At 30.3% G+C, this 22047-nt stretch overlaps 3 protein-coding genes, 1 non-coding gene and 1 pseudogene across 5 annotated transcripts; 1 reads left to right on the top strand and 4 right to left on the bottom strand.

The window, feature by feature from the left end:
* Nucleotides 1-1400: 1400 nt before the first annotated feature.
* Nucleotides 1401-1481, bottom strand: TRNAL-CAG (transfer RNA leucine (anticodon CAG)). The gene has a single exon. It is a non-coding gene; the product is annotated as a tRNA-Leu (tRNA).
* A 2459-nt stretch (nt 1482-3940) lies between these two features.
* Nucleotides 3941-4507, bottom strand: LOC107418606 (uncharacterized). The gene has a single exon (XM_016027308.4). The coding sequence runs from the start codon at nt 4361-4363 to the stop codon at nt 4151-4153; it is 213 nt and encodes a 70-aa protein (XP_015882794.1). The 5' UTR covers nt 4364-4507; the 3' UTR covers nt 3941-4150.
* A 2907-nt stretch (nt 4508-7414) lies between these two features.
* Nucleotides 7415-7597, bottom strand: LOC112491878 (U2 spliceosomal RNA; annotated as a pseudogene).
* A 1013-nt stretch (nt 7598-8610) lies between these two features.
* LOC107418591 (reticulon-like protein B9) lies at nt 8611-10661 on the bottom strand. Its single transcript, XM_048474207.2, has 5 exons — nt 10494-10661; nt 9772-9952; nt 9299-9440; nt 9060-9129; nt 8611-8950 (listed from the first exon to the last, which is right to left on the bottom strand). Exons 1-5 carry the CDS (start codon nt 10594-10596, stop codon nt 8781-8783), a joined length of 666 nt encoding a protein of 221 aa, XP_048330164.1. The 5' UTR covers nt 10597-10661; the 3' UTR covers nt 8611-8780.
* Nucleotides 10662-15203: 4542 nt separating this feature from the next.
* LOC107418613 (L-Ala-D/L-amino acid epimerase) lies at nt 15204-19605 on the top strand. 2 transcript variants are annotated; one of them, XM_016027317.4, is made up of 7 exons: nt 15206-15901; nt 16304-16414; nt 16633-16849; nt 17080-17413; nt 17517-17578; nt 17720-17791; nt 19215-19605. In XM_016027317.4, coding segments are annotated over exons 1-7 (1272 nt in total). In that variant the 5' UTR covers nt 15206-15427; the 3' UTR covers nt 19217-19605. The 2 variants fall into 2 exon arrangements, with proteins under 2 accessions (XP_048330058.2, XP_015882803.3); XM_048474101.2 differs by lacking the exon at nt 17720-17791 and having other exon boundaries at nt 15204-15901.
* Nucleotides 19606-22047: the final 2442 nt, after the last annotated feature.

The raw sequence follows: 22047 nt of genomic DNA, 5'->3' as shown, positions 1-22047 counted from the left end.
TGCAAATGATTTACCAACTAAGCCAATCTCGTTTGATATATTAAAGTGTAAATTAATCCTATAAAATAATAGAATCGAATTAAGATTATTATTTTGTGGAAATTAAAAAAAAAAAAAAAACACTAGGTACTTTGAATCATATAAAACAACTATGTAGATGGAAGAAAGAAAAATATAATTTTGAAATTTGATTCTTAAATTAAATTATAATGTTAATACAAATTAAGAAATTTGAACCTTGTTTACAGATCTTAACGAAAAAGAACAACAAAAACTTACAAGCATTACCCGGAATAGCAGACAAAAGGGAGAGGGAAATTCACCACCTAAGACTCAAACTCAGATGCGCAATCCTACTTGATTTTCTATCGGCAAACATACATACAAAACTATCTAATGAAACCAGAGCTTGAGGACAAAGTGAAAAATATATCATAGACTCATGGTTTAGAGACAAAATGACATTAACTCTAAAATTAATATAAAATTCTCTTATTTTTAGAAAAAATAAATTGCTAACAATGATTTAAATATTATATTTCTAATAAAAAATTCATGTCATATAATTTATTGTATAAATAATAAAATATAAAGAAGGAAAAAAAAATAAAAAAAATAAAAAAAAATAAAAAACTCCTTCAGAATCTGGGGCCTTATGCTTAGCCTTACTGGTCTGTTGCCTTAGCCAAGTTGATAAAGAGTGCAAAGAAATGCAGAAAGCTTAGACAGTCTCAAGGGTTCTAGGCTTATTAAGTTACATGAAAAAGAAACTCCCAATGATTTCCAAAGAAGATGGCAAATCAACAAGGTGCTAATCCACAGTCGCAGCATTCAAAAATCGAAAATTTGTGAGTACCATCCTCAAAAAAAGATTGCAGAACTGCTGGAGTTTAACTTGAAAGCTCGGATTTTATGTTCTTCATTTATTATTATTATTATTATTTTTTGGCATTTTCAGTTATACGTAATTTTAATTTTCTAGTTAGGCATGTAGAAGTAGTTATTGCTGATTTGATCATGAAATAACAAGTTTTATAATATGGCATTGCAGATTGATATGTGATTTGTGCAAGTAATTAGGGGCATAAAATGTGAGATTGGAACTGTTTTGGGAATATAGTTGCTAGAATTGACCAAATTAAGTGTTGTGGATGAGTTGGTTCATTTGGGTAATGACTTGGTTCATTAGTGCAATAGGCTTATTCCCATTAGGTTAGAACATGGAAGAAAGAAAGGAATATTTAAAAGACAAATCTGATTAAGAAGGTAAAGAAAGAAATTGGGGAACATCATGTTAGAAACTTTTTCGCATAAAAAAAATCTTAAATTTTTGATATGAAGGTGCATTTTGTTATCTAAAAGTCGTACAAAATAACAAAAGAACCAAAATGTTAAGAACCTGTCAAGAATGGGATTCGAACCCATGCCCTTTCGGACCAGTACCTGAAACTGGCGCCTTAGACCAACTCGGCCATCTTGACGTTATGTTAAAGTTTCCACATCTATAATTTTTATATCTTGATACTAAAGACCATATTTACATGCTCCAAACTAAAAAGGGCAAAATAAACAAAAATAATAAAAAAAATCAAAGTAGAGGTTCATCAGTTGACTTTTTAGTTGTATTAGTATTACCTATAAATTTCATTCTATACAGAATATGTAGAATTAATACTAGTCACAAACACATATATAGATTATAGCTAGCTAAAATGTATTACTTTATTTGTTATAATGAAGCCAAATCAAGGAATACAAATTTGAAACAAATCAGGTCAATTAATCTTATCTTCTTGGTCCACTATATTTTATATATGTGGACGAAAAGTCATTGACTTTTCACATTCTTATTTGGTCTTGACTAGAAGAGAATCAACCACATATATTTTGGAAGCAACATGTAGACATGATATGCATTTCCACTTATTAATTTGCATAACATGCAAATGTAGGTGTGTAGGCCAAACTTTATAGTGGCTGGTCAAATAAATCTAAGCAGAGGGTTCGTCCCAAAAAAAAATAAAAATTCTAATGAAAGGGTACCTTATAAATATCTGTCGTTTTGTGTTGTAGAATAATAGTTTAACCCTCATAACATTTGTTATTGTCTATAATTGGAAACAAAAATATTACTGCCAATGTACATGTGCTGGCACATTCGGCCGGCCATCTACTATTGTCTACCTTCCTTCTTGACTAATATTAAATTATAAACCATCATGCATATATATTCTCTCTCTCTCTCTCTCTCTCTCTCTAATTTAGGAGAAGAAATGCTTATTAATTTGGAGATGGTATGGAAAAATCTCCATTAATTAACTATTATATATATATATATATATATATATTTATATATCCTTAAGAGAGAGTTTTCTTCCAAGAGCCAATCGTCAAATTACTAATGGACATAATGCGTATCAGTGGAGGTACATCTAGTTTGTCTCTATAGAGATGCATCATACAGAGATTTGAATCAAAGCTAGTTACTTGGGAGTAAACTAAATATATTCCTCACTTTCACTATATTATCGTAGTCAATTCAAAACTTCAATTGAAGACATTAATGATTAATCTCTTAAATTATATATTAGTGAAAAAGATGTACTTGTGCCTATTGTAGAAGACATGCATTGTATAGATGGAAAATATCTTTCATCAACGAGGAATATGTTTTTTGCTGTCTTTGTCATCAATCTTCCATATTTATCCTATATTCTCACTTCATAAAATCAATATATATATATATATATATATAACGAGAGAGGTTGGTTGAGGAAATAGTTTGATGATTATTGTGCTTTTCAAAAACTACTTGAAATTGATTACAAAAACTTATCCATTGAATTTGGAAATAAATTATTATAATTGTTGACTTGTTAATGTATATCCAATTATATATATATATATATATATATATTTACAAAAAGATTGATCGCGCAGGGGAGATTTCATTTTTCAATAGCATCATGATATATCTTTGAACAATATTTAGGGTTGGTTTCATCCATCTTCCTTTAAGTTTGATTTAAATATAGTTTTCTTATTTTCGATTCAAAAATATTATTGATCTCTTTTCAAATTACAAAAAGTCATTGTGATCCTCTCTATTATTTTTTTTTATACCTCTTAGATAAATATTATCCGCAACTCTTATAAAAATAATAGTTATAATTTTCAAAATGTGAAGGTTTAAATCACAATTAGTGCAAACTAAAGAAGTCCATACGATATATATAATATATATGTATATAAAATGTCAAGTGTACCTCCATTAGAAATACAATTGAGATTCTGCAACTTCAAAACGCATGTGTATTAAGCCAGGTTAGTCCTACTGCCATGAGAGCTCTAATCTAAATACCCGTGAAAGTTAATTAGTATTACAATATGCATGCAAATACATAATTAAGTTTGAAGAGCCTTAATTTGAAAATGCAACATGAAAGTTAGTTTAAAGGTCGGTAAAGTCCACCCCTCAATTATTTATTACAATTTTAAGTGTAATTTTAGAATTGATTTTTGAAATATCCAAAACCATTTTAATGAAAACAAAACGCTTATTACTGTGTTTGACTACAAATTTCAAAGTACTTTTTTGTGTATCTTAATTTTAAAGAATCACCTATTTATTGGTTTTAAAAGGAGCACTAGTAGAATCATTTCCAAATTGGGTTGTTATCCTTTATAATGCTCTATAGTGCGCAGGTGGCTTCTCGTAGAGAATCTATATTAACAATTTGTATTTGGGAATTCTTTTATTTATTTATTTATTATTATTATTTTCTTTTATGGTGAATGTAATTTGATGTTGGCTTGAAGGAATTTGTAATGAAGGAAGAAGACTTGAAAATGATGATCAATCAAACTCCGTATATAATGAAGTGGAATATGATCTAATTAATTCTTCATATAGCAACTAATTATTGAAGTCATGTCTATATATAAGATTCTAAGATCAAGGTGCTTCAACTTTCAATTCTCAAAAGAAAAGTGTTACATTAAATAATGGGCGCAAAAACTACAATACTGTTATAAAAAAAAAGTCAAATATTATTTCTAAACTTTGGATATTAATTAATTGTTCAGAATTTGCCAACCTCTCTTTCTAACAAGGTTAGTTTGTGAAATAGAGTAGTTGTGACAAGGGATTTCATGCACCGCATCCTGCACCACATCCTGCAGCGCATCCACCTCCGTAGAGCTCTGTGTCCGCCGTAGACGTTTTTTCTTTCGAAACACCGTCCGCGCAGGAGAAGATTATTGCTGAGATAATACAAACACCGAGCAAAGCTAACCATAAAACAACAAAACCAGCTGAACCAGAACCATGAACACTGGCTAAATCTCTCCATAATCTCACCATCTAATCTCTCTTTAATTATTTCTCTCTATTCCCTTCAAAAAAAGGTTTTGTGTGAACACGTTATTAGTTTTCTGAATGGGAAATTAGCTAGCTATCTAAAATGCATCCCTAGTGAAGCTTATTATATATTGGTTGTGAAAGTCAATATTCCCAACAAAAATAATTTGCCCTTTTTAAGGTACAAGTAATAGTTTTAGTGGGTCTCTCTCTCTCTCTCTCTCTTACTCACTTTCTTTAGATCTATATATATTTCTTTTAAGAACTTTATGTGATTCTTCTTGTTTGGTACACAAATTGGCAGGCAAAACTATCAGAGTTTTGACATGAAGAAAGATTAGTGGGTTTGCATCTTTTTCCCACTCTTTCTTGTCATAGAAGGATTTTTCTGCTTTTTTTATTTTTATTTTTTTCTATCCCTGTCACCTACTGATATAATACCACATTATTTAAAAATATTAGAAATTAAAAAAAAAAAAACAAAGTGGCCAAAGTTAATTGGTTTTTAAAATAAAATAGTATTTTATCACTAGTCATTTGTGAAAATGGAAAAAATAAAATGGACATAAACTATTTCCATGCTAAAATTTGGTGTTGGTGGAAGGCTAGCATGGTTCTAAGATGTCACTTGGGATAGTGACAGCCAAATGGGAAATTGTAAATGTATAGTCAGAGATCACTTTCTTTTAGATCAGTGGTTTTCACACTTCAATTTTATCAGAAACCTTCAAATTGGGATACCATCTTTCCAATAATACACCAATAATTTAATTTTGGAGTCATTGCATTGACTTGGGGGAGGCTGGACCTAGTCCGATATAGTGTCTTGAAAATGGAGTTCCATGAAGTATTTGATATAGTGCAATTATTTTGCCCAAATAGATTCCTCTATATAATATCTACTTTATAATGCAAATTAAATAAAAAGATACGTGGACGCCAATTTGGAAAATGGTTTTGGTCTCAATAAGAAAACACCCCAATGGATCTAGATTCTATTAATATATGTATAGGTTTCTTGGTTTATTCTTCATCAATGTGTTTTTTCATTGATATATAGAGGCACTATAAGGGCTGCTTTCTACAACATTATAAATACATACGAGGTCTCACAATGAATTATTGGCACCTCAAAATTCAAATGGCTAAAAGAATGTTTCCATGCTTTCTACCAAACATTATAGAACACTTTTATCTTAAAAAAATAATTTTGTACATTTTAAAATCAATTTACAAATGATTATGGGTTATCATGCTTTACTACAATGTAAAATTACTATTAATTATCTCAAAAGCCTAATACTAATAAAAAGTGACGTATATAATATATATATATATATATATATAGATAAACTAAGATCATCTTACGGTAAAAATTTGTTGGAATCTTTAATCCAAACTGAAATCAATGAAAATTACCAATGGAATTATATGCCATCTGATATTTTGAGTGACCGCCAAAGAAAATTATTATTTGTTATCATGTAGCAAGGGCACCAATGATAATATCAATGCTAGTGATAAATTAAAAAAAAAAAAAAATTAGTACAAAAAGTTCATTTTTCAAATTAAATTTTCAAAATATAAGATTTATTATATAATTAAATGCAACCATTCCAATGAAAAAAAAAAAATTAAATGCAATCACTGAATAAAAAAGGTGTCTATAGATAAGTTGGTTTGGTTGGTAATTAAATGGTTAATCAAATATTGCATTTATCCGTCTAGAGATATGACGGAGGGAAGAATTCTTTAACAATATTGTGGTGAATTTTAATGGAAAACACCATAGAGTATATATCAATCTAGTCACATTATATATGTTCAGTGTGGTGTGCTATAAGTGGTATCAAATTAAACAGCCAAAATTCTGAGCAAAATCTCTATAATTATTGCAGTGTTTTGTGCTTTTGAACTCCAAGTAGCCACAAGTTAGTGGAGCACTAGTGATCCAAATATAAATGTTTGCCTTAGGTGGGGGATTTTTATATTTACCCAAAAAATAAAAAAAATAAAAAAAAAGGTAATGGATTTTGCTGCATGTGATATGTATAATTGCTTCTGTTTTGTCTTCTACTTTATATAATATTTTCATATTTGCTGAAATCCGGAAGTTACGTTTGACCTTTTTTTTAAAAAAATAAAAATAAAAATTATTTCATATATATATATATATATATATTTTATGTTTTGTATTATATTTTTACAAAGATAGGAAACATGTGGAGTCGCCCATCATTTTGGACTAGGGATTCACCAATCTGCTAAAGCAATTAAGAACTCGGAATAAAAAGTGCTTAATTACGCACCATTTGGTATCTTTTTCCAGTAAAAGTTCAATTGGAAGAACTTATCATGAAATTTTCAGCTTGGAATGGAATTCCAACATTCATCTTCCTCCATTTCTAAATAAAAAATTTTAACCCTTGAAAAGCGATTCTTTATTGTTGTTTTTTTTCTCAATGAAAATTATAAGATAAGAAAAATGCTGTTTGTTATTACCAATAAACTATTATCAATGAAATCTAATTGCCAAATAACAATTTAAATAATTATTATTAAATAATTTATTTTTAGAATTTTCAAATAAAAATAATACAATTAAATATAACAATTAAAATAATTGATGCATAAACTAGTTATCATTGGTAACAAATAGCAACACTCCTATAATATTAGTGATGATTATCAAATGACAACTTAATTGACTGCTTTAAAATAGGCTAATTTTTCTACATTAGATTTTAATATAAAAGTCTAAATTTAATTAGTGTTTTATCATTTCAACATGACATATTTTATAAATAAAATTAACTCAGTTGATAAGTCATAAATTATTGTAATAATAATAAAAAACCTGATTTAATGGTGACATGATAAATGCATTACTCAAAGTTGAAAAAAAAAATCGTCCGTAAATGCATTGACATATAAATTTAATTTGATCACATTTTTCTTACATTTTTCTAAACGAAAAAAGTTTAATCAAGATTAATTTAGGAGAGTAAAGTATAGATATAGATCTACAGATCACTAATTTCGGACTGATTTGAGAGGGAGTGGGCCAGGCCCAAGCAGCAGTGCAATACAAGGGCGGCGATGCTCGATGGCTCCAGCAGCAAGCCACCGTGATGAGCCCTCCCTAATAAAAGCAATTAATTTCATATCGTGTGGGCCATTGAACGACGTATCAGACATTAAACTGATAGGAACAGATACTACACCTCGCTATGCTTTGTACGGTTTTATGATTTCTTTTTTGAATAATATTATTGTCATCAGTGATAATTGTCACCATTTTATATGGTAATAGATTCATATATATATATATATATGAATAAAAAAAATTTACATGGTAATGAATTTTATATATATATAAAAGCTATTTTAATATTGGATCCATTATCATATAGGATGGTGACAGTCATCACTGAAGACATATAGCAGTACTCTTCTTTTTTATAGATAGCTCCAAAGTATGTGGCTTTTTGAATAAAAAGTAAATACTTTTTATCACCGCATAAAAATTCCAATCCGATATTATTATTATTATTATTTGCTCAATATATTGCATATGATGGTATAGTTTTGGCTAAGTATGATAGGATTTTTCTTGCATTTTTCGCTTTAGGACTAAAATCCAATGTTTCAAATATTGTTTGCCTCTCAGATTTGCATCTTTGAACCTCAAATTGAGATTATGCCGTTACGGAGGGGGGGAAAAAACAAAAAGAGAAAAAAAAAGAAAAAAAAAAGGTCTAAAGTTTGGTACTTTTTGGTTGCACTTTTTCCTGTTTCTGCAATTGGTATTCTTTACTTTCTACTAGCAGGATGAACAAAAATCCAATGGTCTAGCATTTTTCTAATTCTATACAATTGCATTCATAAGACTTTCCACTACAGATTTGTGAAATCCAAATTATTCAAAGATGCTTCATATAAAGAATTTCTTGATATAAAATCCTATTTCATTTCTCTCTTCTCTATTTTTATCCTAGAGAGGTGTCATAATTTGTCTTATAAGATTTAAAACATCTAATCATGAGCTGTTGATGTTAAATATGATTCAGCATAGCCAAGTTTCTCAGGCTGTAATTTCATTCAGGAGTCTTAAGTGTTTGTAATTTCAGCTGTCAAACACTAATTTTTTTCAGCTTAATGTCCTTTAAAATTTTGTATTCCAAGTCCATTAATTTTACCAATGTTAAAACCCCTGGTGAATGTTTCCATGAAGATAAGTGCTCACAAGGAAATTAAATGAACTTATTTTTATTTTTCATTCTGGTTTTTGTTGACTTTGACATTTACAGTGATGTAAAAATGTTAATACAGATGGATTCAAAGTGAGTAAATTTAAGTGCAACTCTCTGGCAGAGTAGAGTTGTGAATGAACGAATGATACTTTTATGATATTCAACTTTCATCTAAGTTTCTTCTCTTTCACTGTACCTCTTGGAATCTTGTCGAGAAAGTTCGTGTCAAACCTCATGTATAATTTCTTCATCTCTAGGATTACGTGCCCAACAAGGCGGTCGATATCATCCTCGAATCGCTCATAAACAATTGGCAATATATGCAGACAGAGAAATCCTTGGTGTATATGATCAACAATCAAAAAGGCAAACTTAGCTCATTGCCGAAATTTGAAAAAGAAAATATGTATATATATATGTATTATAATAAATAGACAAATTCTTACCCACATAAAGGAAATTCAGAAAGCTGAAGTAAGTTCCTATCACAGACAGAGTATAAAGAGAAACAATTGCCTGTAAAATAATTAGGAGAAAAATAAAATAAAATTCAGAGAGCCTAAAAATATGCCAATATGAAAGGAAGATTTGTAAAGTAAAAAAGGTAGTGGTTCTTATACCAATATGAAAGTAACAATTGCCTGAAGTAAGATTTGTACAGTAAAAAAGGTGATGATTTTTATACCAATATGAAATGTGGTAAGTCTCTTCCATAGGCAATGTCAAAGAGCTTTGACAAGGAATGGTTGAACCTTCTATGAAAGGTTAATGCAGCATCTTTGAATGCATCTTCACGTACGATGATTTGTGGTAGAATTGGAGGATTCCTGCGGGCAATTTACATTTGGAAAAAAAAAAAATATATATATATATATATATATATAATAACAATAAAATCAATATTTTCTTAGAAAAATAAAAAAATTATAACTTGAAGGGCCTTTTATGTAGGATTGGGCTAAACTATTTCAAATATAGCAAAATAAAATTTTGGTACAGTTAAAAATTATTAAAGTATATTTAAAATAGTAAAAAACTCCAATCCAATTAAATCCTGTCTAATCCTGTCTAATCCTTTATATTAAAGAAGCTCTAAGTGTAAAATTAACTTCAAGTATATAGTTGATGGGAAAAAAAAGAAAAAAAAAAAACAAGTACCATCCAAACGTTTCAGCGCCGGTGCACCAGATGAAGAACACAAGCATTATGGCGATGGAGAGGTGACAGAGAAGGGTTATGAAATTGTATTCAACAACTTCAAAAAGAAACCATATCACTGATATTCCAAGCAAAAGCCCAGCTGATATATTCCTGTTCCTCCATAACAATACGTCTGCAGCTGCAAATCCAAACCCCGTATTTTATCAGTATCATGTTATCGATAATCCAAAAAAAAAAAATGTAATGTGACTAAAAGGAAATAAGCAGATATTGGCACAGTAATAATGAATGAACTTGAAACAGATCATCTTTTAACAAATAACATGCTTTAATTGATTTGTCTTTCATGATTCACTTAGAATTTTTTCAATTAATTATATACATGGTAACACATTATATTAGCCTAGAGACTGCAGCATTGATAAAGCGATTGAATTTATAGAAATTAAAGGTCTGTTTGAACATGTAACTTTTCGCATATAGTTTTCTTATCTTATAACACATATGGGATACTCTTTGGCCAAGAGTTTTTGAAAACAATTTTTAAAAAAGAGGCTCGGGATTAAATTTTTTCTTAAAAATGAAACAGTTTGCCAAACCCTTGTTAGTTTCAAAAAACATTTTTTTTTTTAAATCCTCTATTTTGAGAACCATTTTGAAAAAAAAAAAAAAAGAAAAGTGGCCAAACAAGCCCTTATGGTAGTTAATTAGCAAATTACCTTTTCCTCCTCCAAGAACTTCATGTATTGACCTTTCACGTCCAAAAAGCTTTCCCTTTGATGCTGATGATGATGATGATTCAGTTGCAAAACGAACTGGCATCTTGTTTATTTTTTATTTATTTACTTTTTTTTTTTTTTGTGAGTTTTAGAATGGAGTAAATGAGTAAGGCTGATAATACAAGCACCAACCTATATATATATATATATATATATATACAGATAGATATAAAAAAATACATATGGGTTCTAACTTGGTAGTAAAGTAAAGTTGGATAAAAGAAAGGAATGACTTTGGAGCTTGGCTCTGATCCTGAAGTTTGCTTTGCATGTCCGCTACTATAAGTCCGCTACTACAAGTACGCATGGTATAGTTAATCTTGTTATACAAGTCCATTATTAACATTAACCTTCCTGACATGAAAAAAACTACATAATATAATTTTGTGTCTTTGGATAGAAGTTGCAAAGTTATCAACAAAAGTTCCTCTTACTGAAAGCAAAACTATTTCTTGTTTTGCAAGTCTTGAGTAGTTTTGTTTGAAAAAATGCTCTCAAATTTTTTAAGTACGAAATTAAAATTGTTAAATAAATTATCACTAATCATAAAAACTATCACTGATTATAAAAACTTATGAAAAAATACTCAACTATATACATATGTTAAGTAGAAATGAAATAGCAACATTAATTTGAGCACAACGCCTTGTAGATCATTAGACTCGTTTTTTGACATTTTCATAACTATTAGGTTATTACCGATCTTTAAAAACTTAATTCTATAGAAGAAAATCATTTTATGGCAATTAATAATACATATATATATATATATGTAATTTTACCATAAAAAGAACCTAAATGGTTATGTGCGTAAACTTTTTACTTGCATATCATTTAAAAGATATACATCTACACGATTAAATGGGCATATTATAAAATAGAACAAGCGTTTACTGTAACATTACTATATATATTACCAGTCACAAGTCATTTTAGCTAAGTGATATATCTCTTTCCAATAACAAACATTATGATTAGGTTGACTACTGTTTTATTTTACTTTTTACATATAGTTACCTAAAATTTAAGTTTTTGATAAGTTTGAATATCCAAATGTTGGATGGAAATATATAGCCTTAGGAAAATTAGGAAAGTTAATGGAATATCCTCTGTTTTGTAACTCAACTAATTATAGGAAAATCAAAAAACAGAAAATTAAAATTAAATATTTTAGAAACCCTTTTAAATTTGCAAAAAATTACATTACAATTTGCGCTAGTTGACAAAATTATGATGTTTGTTAACTGTTTCTTTTGTGCCTTTGCTTAAATTCAATGTCAAAATTGGAAGGGCCATGATATATGTTAGGAGATGTGTACAAATCATGCGTGAAACACATTCCTCAATCTATTAATATTAAAACCAAAAATCTTTAATGATTGTAAGTCACTATCTTTAGGATACCACAAGTCAACAACTGTTCCTGGGTATAAATGGAGTTACATCTGATCAAGTGGTTAAAAATTATAGCCACTTTAGAGTGCGTGGATCATGCCGACTTTGTTTATTTAATAATTATATAGTTGTTTACTAATTATAATATATGAATCAACAAGATCAGATCAGTTATGCAAATTTCTGAACTAGCAAGTTATACTGGTTTTGTATAATTACCCAAAACAAAAAAAAAAAGTATACTGGTTTTATACAGATGAGTAAACCTATGAACTAAATGATTTGTAGCTGTTGCTTGCAACAATTAGGCATTCCAAGATAAGTTTGATAATATATTTATGGGTTGCAATTTGGTATATTTAACTAATAGGGTTTTGTTATTTAAGCCTTTCAACTTTTAAAAGTTGTAATTTATGTCCTAATTTAATTTTTCAATTTGTTAAATATGGGTCCAATTCCTTATTTGGCCTTCCAAAAACTTGTAGATGAGTTGCGAGTAAAGAGAATATGTTATTGATAAATGAGAACAAAGTAGGTATGTGGACAAAATTGTTCTCAATTTTTTTTTGACAAAATTGAAAATTAGATGAATTTGTTACAAATTTAAAAGTTAAAGGTGTGAATCATTATCTTTAAAAATTAAGAATCTAAATTACAAAATTATAATAATTGAAGGTATCAAATTGCAATTAATCATATAATTATTGATGAAAAACACCAAAAACATAATTTTAAGTGCTTGAGTTTCATACCTAATCAAAGTTAGATAAAATATCTGAATGAAACTTATTTGACCTTGGAATAATGTTATTATTTCAAAAATTCTTATTAATTTATTTTTTTAATTAGAAAATTTTCTCTTTGGTAAACTTAAGAAAAAATTATATGCCTTTAAGTGGAAAAGACTATACAATTATATTATAATTAGTTTGGTTTCTGTCTTTGTTTCTGGTTTGTTTAATTTGATATGTTTCGTCTGCATGCATGCTATATTTTCCTTATCGGATTAACATATATTGGCCTTGTACATATATTTCTTAAATCCCAATCTAAACAATTTTACTTGTATATATATCCTTGTTATATATGAAATTGATTTAAATATTTTCGACCTGTCAATTATACACGTAAAAGAAATATATAATATAATTTTGAAGGCACATTTAGGAATATCTCTTCTTGTCAACTTTATCCTCTATAGAATAAAAAAGGAAAAAAAGAAAAGAAAAGAAAAGAAAATAAAAATAAATAACTTTGTCCTTTTAACATAGGGGAGGCAAAGATAGTATATACCTTTTTCTTCTTCTTCTATTTTTTTTTTTTTTTCAGTGGTAATAAAAGATTGGTGTATATACTGGTTTTATACAAACTGAGAAAAAAAAAAGAATGATGGAGAAAGGGAGTTCAAACCTTTTTAGCATAGTGAAGCCAACAAGATTTGTTTAATCTCTTCCACTTTTTTTGTCCTATTTGCCAACTTAACATGCCAATATAATTAAAAGCTTTCAGAAATTAATGACATTTGACATCCCTAGCAAATTATTAACCTTTGAGCACATCGAGGGGACATTTGAGGAAGCTTTTGGATAGCTGCACTTAATGGGTTGGCTCCATAAGTTTTTGATAATGAGGAAAACTTTATGTCATGTTATTTGTGTAACAATTAGCGATCAACTACAATATAAACTTATTAGAAAAAGGAAAACAAAAATACAATATAAATTGAATAATTTATAATCTTATATAATGTTAAAGTAGAATATATGAATTTTAAAAAATAATTGTTAATTATTGCAATTTAGATTTTTAAATTTTAATTTGTTATATTTGAATACAATTATTTGACAGGGGCATTAGCACAAGCCTAATTGAACTTAAAATATGAGGTTATCACTTGAGGTAGTTGTCATTTGAATTATTCAGAAAAATCACTCATAAAATGTTTATATACACATATACAAGTTTTTTTTTTTTTTCATGTAATTGTCTTTATTATCATTATTTACGAACAAACTCTTTTTTTATATTTTTTTATTCATCTTAAATTTTTGGGACAATAATAATAATAGATGATAACTCACAGATTAAACAAAAAAATAAAATAAAATCTTAAATGATGAGGATTTGAATTTAGACGGGACAATTGCCTTAAGAAGGTGGTCCCTTCAAGAACCATAATCAAAACCTTATTTGATATGTGATTAATTAAATGCGGTAAACCCCTAAGCATTTATTAAAAAAAAAATATTTGTCATTTTTTTGGTAAGACCTAAACATTTATATTAAAAGTGACATTTATGTTGCCACTCCAAATATTTGAATGACTAGGACTTACCACTTGCAATAGCTAATAATAATAAATTAAAAGAAACAAAATAGTTGTATATTGAGTTGGGGCCTCAAGTTTGAATGAAGCATTTTTTTATACTGATTTTTCATTAGCTTAGTGGCAAAACTGCTTCTTTTCTATTTTTTTCTTAATTATTATTTTTTTTATAACAATTATTTAGAATTCAAGTCCCTTTCACTTATGATACTTCTCAAGTTGTGAATTTAAAACTCCATGCCAGAATCTTTTCTCCTTGATTTATATATATAAAAAATCCCTTCTACTCAATATTAAAAAAAATTGAAACATTTTAAAAAATAATATATATACATAATTATCAATGAGCATGTTTCCTCTTTTAACTTTGTACCATATATGTAATAAATAAATAAAAACACTTTTACCATAAATAATAAAATATTATATTTTAAAAAAAATTACAAATTATTTCAAATTCTATTTTATGATTTAAATTCATATTCTTATAATATAATTATAAATAAAATATACAGTACTCACTGAAGCTATTTTCATCGTAATCATAATACAACAGTAATTAATTCAATTTTATTTAAATATTTTTTCAATATGTAATATTAAAATATTTGTATTGGAAAATGTACCGTTAATGATAGTCTATTAAATTGTGGTAAAGATTTTCAGAAAGATCATTTTCCCACAAAATAAAGTTTCTAGGATTATTTACAGAAATCATCAGACAGTGAAAATTTGCATAAACTCCTTCTCCATCCACAAAGTCACTCACAGATTTCACTTTATATTGTCCAGGTGAGTGAAATTCAATATGAAAATTGATTGATTATTTAACTCGGTAGGGGAGATTTTATCAGTTTTCGATAAAAGCAAACAAACAGAAAAAGAATAAAGTTTTCAAATTGGTAATATAAAATCCTAGAAAATAGGCAAGCCGAAACCATGCAAAAAGACAATTGTAGCAAGCCAAAAATGACCTCTGAGAATTAAAAATTGCTAGCAAATTCTGCAAAATGTTGAACTCGCAGAGTATTTCTACTATGATCCCAACTATGGCAGTTCCTCGCATCTTCCTCAAAATCCCATCACACACTCAGCACTCATCGAAAACTCCGAACCCAGTTGCCCAAAACCCTATTAGAGCCAACTCCACCAAATGGGTTCCATTGGGTTTTCTCTAAACTCACCACCAAACCATGCTCTGCTCCACTGCTCTGCTCTCAATCCCCTTTATAATTCAAATAAATCAAGACCCATTTCAGGATTGAGTATAAAGATGGTGTTGGCGACTCCAACGAGCTTGGGGTTCAAGAATTTGATGGAAACCATCACAGTCAATGTGCAGAGAGCAGAGAATAGGCCACTGAACGTGCCCTTGATTGCCCCTTTCACGATTGCGACGTCTAGATTGGAGAAGGTGGAGAACGTTGCGATTCGAATCGAGTTGAATAATGGTTGTGTTGGTTGGGGTGAGGCTCCGATTTTGCCATTTGTGACCGCAGAGGATCAGCCAACGGCGATGGTGAAGGCGAGCGAGGCATGTGAGTTCTTGCGACGGAGTCCGGAGATGACTTTAGGTTCGGTTTTGGGAGAGATCGGTGGGATTCTTCCTGGACATGAGTTTGCTTCTGTGAGTAATTGCTAAATCTTCTCGAAACCCGATTTTTACTTCTGTTTGTTTAGTATTTGCTTAACTCGTAAGAGTATATATTTTGAGATGGTTTTGCATTTTTGCTTTTGATATGGGCTGGAATTTATTTGGATCATAAGGAACTTGGCTACTTAGAAAATTTTCTGTGAAAAGTTTGGGAAAAACTCACAACTGAAGATTGTTTTTTTCGCTTTATTTTACTTATCATCACAAACTATTGTAATTTGTAAACTCAGCATGTAAAATTGTCAACTTTTTATTTATTTATTTATTTTTCCTTTTTCGACTGTAATTTTGTGGATTCCAAGATATATGACTGGGTTTTATTCGTTGAAAGAACAAAGGTTTTTCATATTGTTACACTGTATTGGCTATGTGAAGGTTAGGGCGGGCGTGGAGATGGCATTAATTGATGCGGTTGCAAATAGTATCGGTGTGCCGCTTTGGAGACTGTTTGGTGGAGCTTCGAATACCATTACCACTGATATAACGGTTAAGTTATCGTTCGAGTAATTCTTTTATTGAAGGAATTGCCCATGTTCTGTTTGCCATATACTACATTAATGTCTTTCTGCATTTTATTGTATCTATGATTTGGAGATGCTGCTTTGTAAAACCTATTTGTCTTTGATTCCTATCACTTTATAATCAGGACTACAAAAGACAACAGAAAAATGATGTACCCACTGAAAATTTTTTATGGAATGCAGATTCCAATTGTTACCCCTGCTGAAGCGGCTGCATTGGCGTTGGAGTATTGCAAACAAGGATTTGGAGCTCTAAAGCTTAAGGTGGGAAAGAATCTAAATGCAGATATTGAAGTTCTTAAAGCCATACGTCTCGTCCACCCTGATTGCATGTTTATCTTGGATGCTAATGAAGGATATAAACCCAAAGAAGCTGTTGAAGTTCTTGAAAAATTGCACGGTAAAGGATTTATTAAGGAAACTAAGATATAATTCTGCCAATTTGCGATTAGCAACTCACAAAATGTACACTTGAGAACCAGGGACATATCCATGATTGTTACTGGGACCTCTTTTTTCTTTCTTCCTGCCACACATTCAAAAACCACCTATAACCTATGTATTTGTGTTTGTGTTTAAACTCCAGTATTCAGGCTCTTCTAATTAGAAACTTAATTTTTTCCTGTCCAGGTATGGGAGTGACTCCTGTTCTCTTTGAACAACCAGTTCATAGAGATGATTGGGAAGGCCTTGGATATGTTAGTCATATTGCCAGAGATAAATATGGGGTGTCAGTTGCTGCTGATGAGAGCTGCCGAAGTATAGCCGATGTTAAGAAAATAGTAGAGGGAAATCTTGTTGATGTCCTTAATATTAAACTTGCCAAAGTTGGGGTTGTTGGGGCCCTTGAAATTATTGAGGTGGCAAAGGCATCAGGACTGAAACTGATGATTGGTGGTATGGTTGAGACTAAACTGGCCATGGGCTTTGCTGGTCAACTTGCCGCTGGGTTTGGGTGTTTCAAGTAAGTATTATCAACCTTTATTAAAAAGGGAAAATAGTTCCCTTCTATTTAGTTCACTTTCTTCTTCAACAATTCATCATTAAGTAGTACATATTTTGTACAGGTTCATCGACCTAGATACACCTCTGCTACTGTCAGAAGATCCTGTTTTTGGGGGTTATGAAGGTACTGTAAGCATAATGTGGAATTTTATTTCATACAGTATTATTATTATTTTTTATTTAAACTTTTAAGGCATTTTGGTGTATGCATTCATTTAATTTTAATTGATGGACAATTGATGATATTATTTCTTTCCATGACTAGTTAATGGTGCTGTTTACAAGTTTAAAAATGCTAGAGGTCATGGTGGATTTCTTCACTGGGATGATCTTGCTTGTAAGTTCTAATTTTACCATTATGATCTTCTTTGCCAATTAATTTTCTGGATGTAAATCAAAATAGAATTTAGGGTAGGTAGGAAGGACTAACAAATAAGTGAGAAAAGGAATAGCTTTTTCCAAGTTTGTAGTCCCTGGTAATGTGAAAACTGAAATCCAACCATAATAAGGCCGAGCATTCTTGTCCCAACACCTAAAATAAGTGAATGTTTTGATTCCTATGTTTCTAGTAACATTCATAAAGTGTCTCATACTTTTTTCTCTTTTCTGGAGATCTTCTTGTTAACCACTAGTGTTTCCACTTTTGATGCTGGTAATGATCCTAGTATCATCTGAGAGAAGGCTAATAATCCATCCTAATGGTCTAGTTTAAGTAAAAAATAAAATACAATAAAAATAAAATAAAATAAAAATAAAATAAAAAAATAAAACATTATTTTGATTTCATGGTCTAGCTCATGCCTCATGGCCTCATGGCCCTATGCCGCCATGAGACAGATGATAACTGATGCAGAGTCTTGTTTTAAAATTTACCAGATGCAAAGTTTTATGTGTAGTGTTAATTTGGATATTGCAACTCTGTCCAATTGAATCATTTTATACAATTTATGGAGTCAAAGAAGTTTTGTGTATTGGTAATATGTATCACCTGACATGTATATGCATGTTGTACTGTCAATATTTTGAAATGCAAATTGCCAAAAGGACTGGATTTGTAAAAGGATAGGAGACACATGGTTGCACCTGTAGCACGTTTTTGTGGTAATTGACGATAAGATGACTATAAGTCTGTAATCCTCACATTGCTGCTTGTGGCTCCTTTTTACCATACAATAACCTTTGGTTACTGTTAGTTGCTCCTGCAGGGTGAATGACTAAACTTGTTGTGTTGTAGTTGTATATGTTTGCGCAAGTTACTTACTCCAATAGCTTGAAGAATGAATGATTTATTGTTTTCCTAAATTATTAAAATGCAACTAAATTCAGAACTCAAATTTGCAATGAAGCCTTAGGTAAAGCTGGCATAGCCTTTTTTTTTAATCTGATTCATTTAATTTCAAAGTGCCCCAAGTGTATTGGCTCTAAACAGGACGTGCATCCATTTTATCATTGAAATTTAACATAACCTTAACCCTGTTTTATATGGAAAAGTTCTTTATTAGTCATATCAAATTGACCTGATTTATGATCTTCTGCCTGTGAGAAACTTAAATTCTGCTTTAGTCTGGAAAATGTATTATCAATTGAGCCTAATTACTATTCTAAAGGAAGGAACCTGATTTATGATCTTCTGCCTGTGAGAAACTCAAATTCTGCTTTAGTCTGGAAAATGTATTATCAATTGAGCCTAATTACTATTCTGAAGGAAGGAGTACTTATTGTTATTTTCTCCTGTGCTGACACTACGATGTTACCTGCAGAACTAAGAACTGTGTTGCGTCAACAAGCTTTCAACTCTTAGCAGTCGTGGAGCTTTATGAATCCTCTTGGTTGTTCGCTACAACAATACTTGAAGTCCTCCGTTTACCTGAGGTCTCAAAAAGATTAATAAACCAGGCAGATGGAAGTTGCTGAAATGTGTATTCAGGTGAGATGGTTGGATCCCATCATTGGAATTTTGTTCAAAATTGTAAATTTCTCCTATTACATAATGACAGCAATCTGGATCTTATTTCCTCCTTAGAAAACTTGTAATTATAGTCTGGTCTTGTACTTCATGGTTATAAGAATATGTATCATTCTAGAGTAAACGATGTAATGGCTATAAATTTACTGCTGCTATCTTAAATTGTGAGAAAGTCTTAGATGATAGCCTGTGAATTTGTTTTGTGTTGGATAGCTATCTATTCAAAAGATTCTAATGAATAAGAATCTTTAGACCTTCTTCCATTTGAATTAGAAGACCTAGATTTTCTTGGAGGAATATGGTAGCCTAACTCAAGAAGGGATAGAATTAATGCATAAGAATCTTTAAGCCTTTTTCCATTTGAATTAGAAGACCTAGATTTCCTTGGAGGAATATGGTAGCCTAACTCAAGAAAAGGGATAGAACAAGCCCATCCTCTTTCCAGATAGTTTGTATTTAAACCCACCAAACCCGCATGTCATTTTAAGGCCAAATAGGTGAGGAAGATCCTCAAACATGGAGGGTTACTTCACAACGTTAAATTTGATTTGGTTGGACATTTTAATGTTCCCAATTTAAGGCAGTTTCCTCCTACAAGACCAACGGAAATGTCTGAAACAGAGGATGCAAATTTGGCTTGGGCAAAGTACAACATATAGCCATATGATTATCTATCTTGAAGCTTCATTTTATTCTTATTTGACCATCTAGGGCATTGGTCATTGTGGGCAGTTCTAAATATCGTCATTCTTTTGGGGAAGAGGCATGAATACCTATCATTATAGCTTGGGACATAGTGAAGAGAAACATGGACTAGAGGGAAAAATATTAGTCACTGAGGTCAAGAATATAATCTCTTCAAACAAAAAGAGTTACATATGCATATTTCAAATTCTTTAATATAACCCCCAAAAAAAAAAAAGAGAAAATGATGATGTTCTTGAATGTTAAAATTTGCAAAGAAGTCTATTTTTCAAGAAAATGAATGATTGAATGGGCATTTTTGTCAAGTTTTTGACTTTAGATAAACAAAAGGAGTTGCCTCGCTTAAAGAATTATGGTCCCACACCCACCACCGATTCTCTTGTCAAGAAATTATGGCCTTTTTCGGTAAAAGTCTAATCTCTCATGATACACAAGTATATATATATATAAACCTATGTAATGGACAATTATTAATCTTCCATTCACGGAGGTTTAAAACCCAACCCTACTCCTTTTCTACTGCCATATTTTCTCTTTGAAGGGCTCAAAATTTTACACTCATTGATGTGAATTTATAGGTCCTTATCATATGTATAATCTTTTACCGTGGTAAAGGCTAAACATGACATCTCTAGCCCACAATTTCACTTTGCTTTTCCTTATTACTTATTCCATGCTAACCTAAACCATTTTGCTGAGTTCGTTGAAGTCTACAGGAAGGCAACTTTCAGGCATGATTATCGATTAAAAGTCTTATTTTTTTCCTATTTACACCCTTTGTCTCATTTAAGGTTATTGTATTACCGAAGAAGTTTGTTTTGTTTAACAGCTGAACTGAATTACATCTGTCATGTCTATTTTCATCTAAAAAACCATATAATTTCTTTTGCTACTCACAAGTAGTTTCTTGAAACTCAAAATTCAGATTAATATTTGTAGAGACAAGCACATCCTTGCTGAGTCTAATCCAGTTTGTCAAAAGAGCAATCGGATAAGACAGTTTTACTTTGGTTGCCATCTCCTTGTAACTTTTTGTTGTATGACCATCTATTTCAAAAGCTTGACTTGATTTCAAGTGGATCCAGCTATTTATATCAAGCTAACACTCAATCTATTGTCAACACTCATCCTCACATAGAAGCCTAATAAAATAGAAGAAAAAAGTCGAACTCAAGGCCTCATGGTCACAGGTCACCAAAGTTCTGACAGTCGTATAGATTCATTGTCTCTTCAAAAGCTTAAGCGGATAGAAAATGAATCCGACTAAATTACAAGTGAACATCCTTTTATTATATCACTTTTGTTCCTATGTTTTTAGCGGAAATTTTAAAAGCAATATATGGCTGTAAACTTACTATATGTTGTTGAGGTAATTCAGACTATGGATATTACTTCCTCATCTGGTAAATGATTGAGGGTAACTTTTCTTTATTCTTTTGGCACACTCTTTTCTGCAGTGAAAATTTCTGCACATATATATATGCAATGCCTAAAAGCCTAATTAATCTCTTTCTGCAAATGATATTGCTTGTAGTCGCTATTATAACACATGCTTCATCCGACAAAACTTGATACACAGTTTGCTTTATTGGATTTCATATCTATTCAAAATCAGGCAAAGATTACTATTCCATATCACCTTAGGAACATGTAAACTGATATTATTAGATTGAAACTTTGACAAAAAAAGATATATGTTTTTTAAAATTTTGGGTAAATTCTGTAAAGGAAGGTTGATGGCCCATGGACGAGAGAAGCTAGTAGTGGAAACTTGTGACTGTGAGCTTATCATTGTGACACAACAATCGAGAACAGATCTCGATCACAAAAAGTAGGAAAAAAATAGTTTAGTTGTTGATCATCAAGTAAGCATGATGGTTATAAAGTTAATTTACCATGATATTATATGGTCCACCATAATC

This window comes from Ziziphus jujuba, chromosome 2, assembly GCF_031755915.1.
Source record: "Ziziphus jujuba cultivar Dongzao chromosome 2, ASM3175591v1".
NCBI lineage: Eukaryota > Viridiplantae > Streptophyta > Magnoliopsida > Rosales > Rhamnaceae > Ziziphus > Ziziphus jujuba.
The sequence above is the reverse complement of the archived record's forward strand: the minus strand, read 5'-3'. Positions and strand labels throughout refer to the sequence as shown.

What these genes read in the sequence shown, in the direction of transcription:
- LOC107418606 (XM_016027308.4), bottom strand. Translation starts at nt 4,363, where the DNA reads ATGGTGAGATTATGGAGAGATTTAGCCAGTGTTCATGGTTCTGGTTCA.
- LOC107418591 (XM_048474207.2), bottom strand. Translation starts at nt 10,596, where the DNA reads ATGCCAGTTCGTTTTGCAACTGAATCATCATCATCATCAGCATCAAAG. An exon ending in AGTTCTTGGAGGAGGAAAAG is followed by an intron (nt 9,953 to 10,493) that starts GTAATTTGCTAA and finishes TTGGATTTGCAG; the next exon opens with CTGCAGACGTATTGTTATGG. An exon ending in GGCGCTGAAACGTTTGGATG is followed by an intron (nt 9,441 to 9,771) that starts GTACTTGTTTTT and finishes AATTGCCCGCAG; the next exon opens with GAATCCTCCAATTCTACCAC.
- LOC107418613 (XM_016027317.4), top strand. Translation starts at nt 15,428, where the DNA reads ATGGGTTCCATTGGGTTTTCTCTAAACTCACCACCAAACCATGCTCTG. An exon ending in AGTTCTTGAAAAATTGCACG is followed by an intron (nt 16,850 to 17,079) that starts GTAAAGGATTTA and finishes TTTCCTGTCCAG; the next exon opens with GTATGGGAGTGACTCCTGTT. An exon ending in GCTGGGTTTGGGTGTTTCAA is followed by an intron (nt 17,414 to 17,516) that starts GTAAGTATTATC and finishes TATTTTGTACAG; the next exon opens with GTTCATCGACCTAGATACAC.